This window comes from Empidonax traillii, unplaced genomic scaffold, assembly GCF_003031625.1.
Source record: "Empidonax traillii isolate 1590-97213 ecotype Southwest subspecies unplaced genomic scaffold, ASM303162v1 scaffold904:size330812, whole genome shotgun sequence".
Classification (NCBI taxonomy): domain Eukaryota; kingdom Metazoa; phylum Chordata; class Aves; order Passeriformes; family Tyrannidae; genus Empidonax; species Empidonax traillii.
Window position 1 is genome coordinate 4006 of NW_020956097.1, and position 1687 is coordinate 5692.

At 34.5% G+C, this 1687-nt stretch overlaps 1 protein-coding gene across 1 annotated transcript in view; it reads right to left on the reverse strand.

The window, feature by feature from the left end:
* Positions 1-213: 213 nt before the first annotated feature.
* ULK4 (unc-51 like kinase 4) overlaps positions 214-1687 on the reverse strand; it is a gene marked incomplete at its 3' end in the record, with an annotated part of 87637 nt that continues 86163 nt past the window's right edge. Inside the window, exons 28-29 of the mRNA XM_027902735.1 lie at positions 458-509; positions 214-358 (exon numbers count right to left, since the gene is read on the reverse strand). Coding sequence (XP_027758536.1) covers positions 214-358; positions 458-509 — 197 coding nt within the window. The remainder of the gene's footprint in view (positions 359-457; positions 510-1687) is intronic.

Sequence of the window (1687 nt, forward strand, 5' to 3'; positions counted from 1 at the left end):
AACGTCACACAGAAGTTGTGTTTGTGTTGTATATGACAAAACACTAAATAAACCTAGGCGGACATGCTGGGCAGAGAACTCTGGCAGCAGTTAATTGCTGTTCCTCTTTTTTCTTTGCCATTTAAACATAAAAAGGATAGTTAAAACAAAAATGTTGTCAAAATGGATTGAGTATCAAGTTATTCCCCATTACAGGAGCAATATTATACTTACTGAGGCAGCAATAAATCTCTAATGAGAGACAGAAGCTTGCTGTTTGAGTCGAGGCTCTCCCCTTTCTCCTCAGCCATGACCTCGTGGCTTAAAAGCAGTGATGTGGTTTCTGAGAGCAACCGCAAGCTGAAGAGTCTCCATTCCACTTGAAAATAAAGGTGCCAAGAATGTGACCACACTGAAGCATAATTACAACAAAATGTGGAATTCATGGAAACTGTAGCTGATGCACCCATATACTTACCATTCTGACTGTGGACCAAAGAAACCAGTGGTGGGAGGATACAGTCTTCAACCTAAAACAGAGCATCAGAAAGATCTGGCTTAGATTATCCACAGATGAAAAAAAAAACCTGAAATACACTATCACGTATGTTTTTTCCACTGCTAAAGCCCTTAATCAAAGAGATGAATAATCATGGATATTCATCCATAATCACACTGATAAAGCCACCAAGTTCATTTTTCACTGGTAAACTGCCGTAAGTTAGAGATGTCAATGTACTTTTATATAGAAAACAACAGTAACATTGGTATAATTCTTTGACAGGGAATTTGAATGTAAAATATAGAATTTAGTGCAGATGTAAGATATTAAGAAAAGAGAGTATTAGAGTATCTTAATCCCAATGCTTTAATCCATAAACTAATCATTGAATGAAGTTCAGATGAAAAATCCTTCTAAAACAGAACTGCATAGAATTAAAATACATCAGGAAAGATGTACTATCTCTTAATTTAATATCTCTAAGCTTAATACAGATTCTTGAAAAAAAGATTTAACTTCTTCCATTCTGGTAATACACAGTCTTCCACTAAAATTTAAACTCACATACATAAGTTTTGCATTATGAAAAATATAATTCAGTCAACTCTATTGTCCATGAGGGTATTGTTACAGATGTATCATCTGTCACAGGACCAGTCAGCTTCACTGCACTGGAAATCAACTGATGACAAACTAGACTATAGTTCAGTTACAAAATAGTGTATTATTAGTATTCTTTATAAGAGAATTGCTAAGTCATTGTTAAAATGAAGCACACCTAGTCCTTGGATTTATTTACACAAATAAAATTGCTGTATAGGTTCTCACTACACTGTGGACAGAATTTGGCATAACAAGACTGTGTTATAATCCCCAATGGGTTTTGTTTCAGTAATTAATACTAGAAGATAAAATTTCCCTAGATGGATCCAGCCACTAACAAGAAACATCTATACAAGCTGAAAGTATATATGAAAAAGGTCACTAAATGAAGTTAGCCTCTAGCCAGCAATAACTGTAGTTAGCAACTATTCCATTGCTGGTTGGAGGACTCTGTTAAATTAATCCCTGACATTAAGGGATTCATTTACTTTAGCTTATTTCCTTTATGAAAAAAACTACAAAATGCCTTTGTTCCATACTTTCAATAAAAGAGTTAAAAGGATTCTGCTTGAGATATGAAGTCAAACTACTCTTGCAAGTACA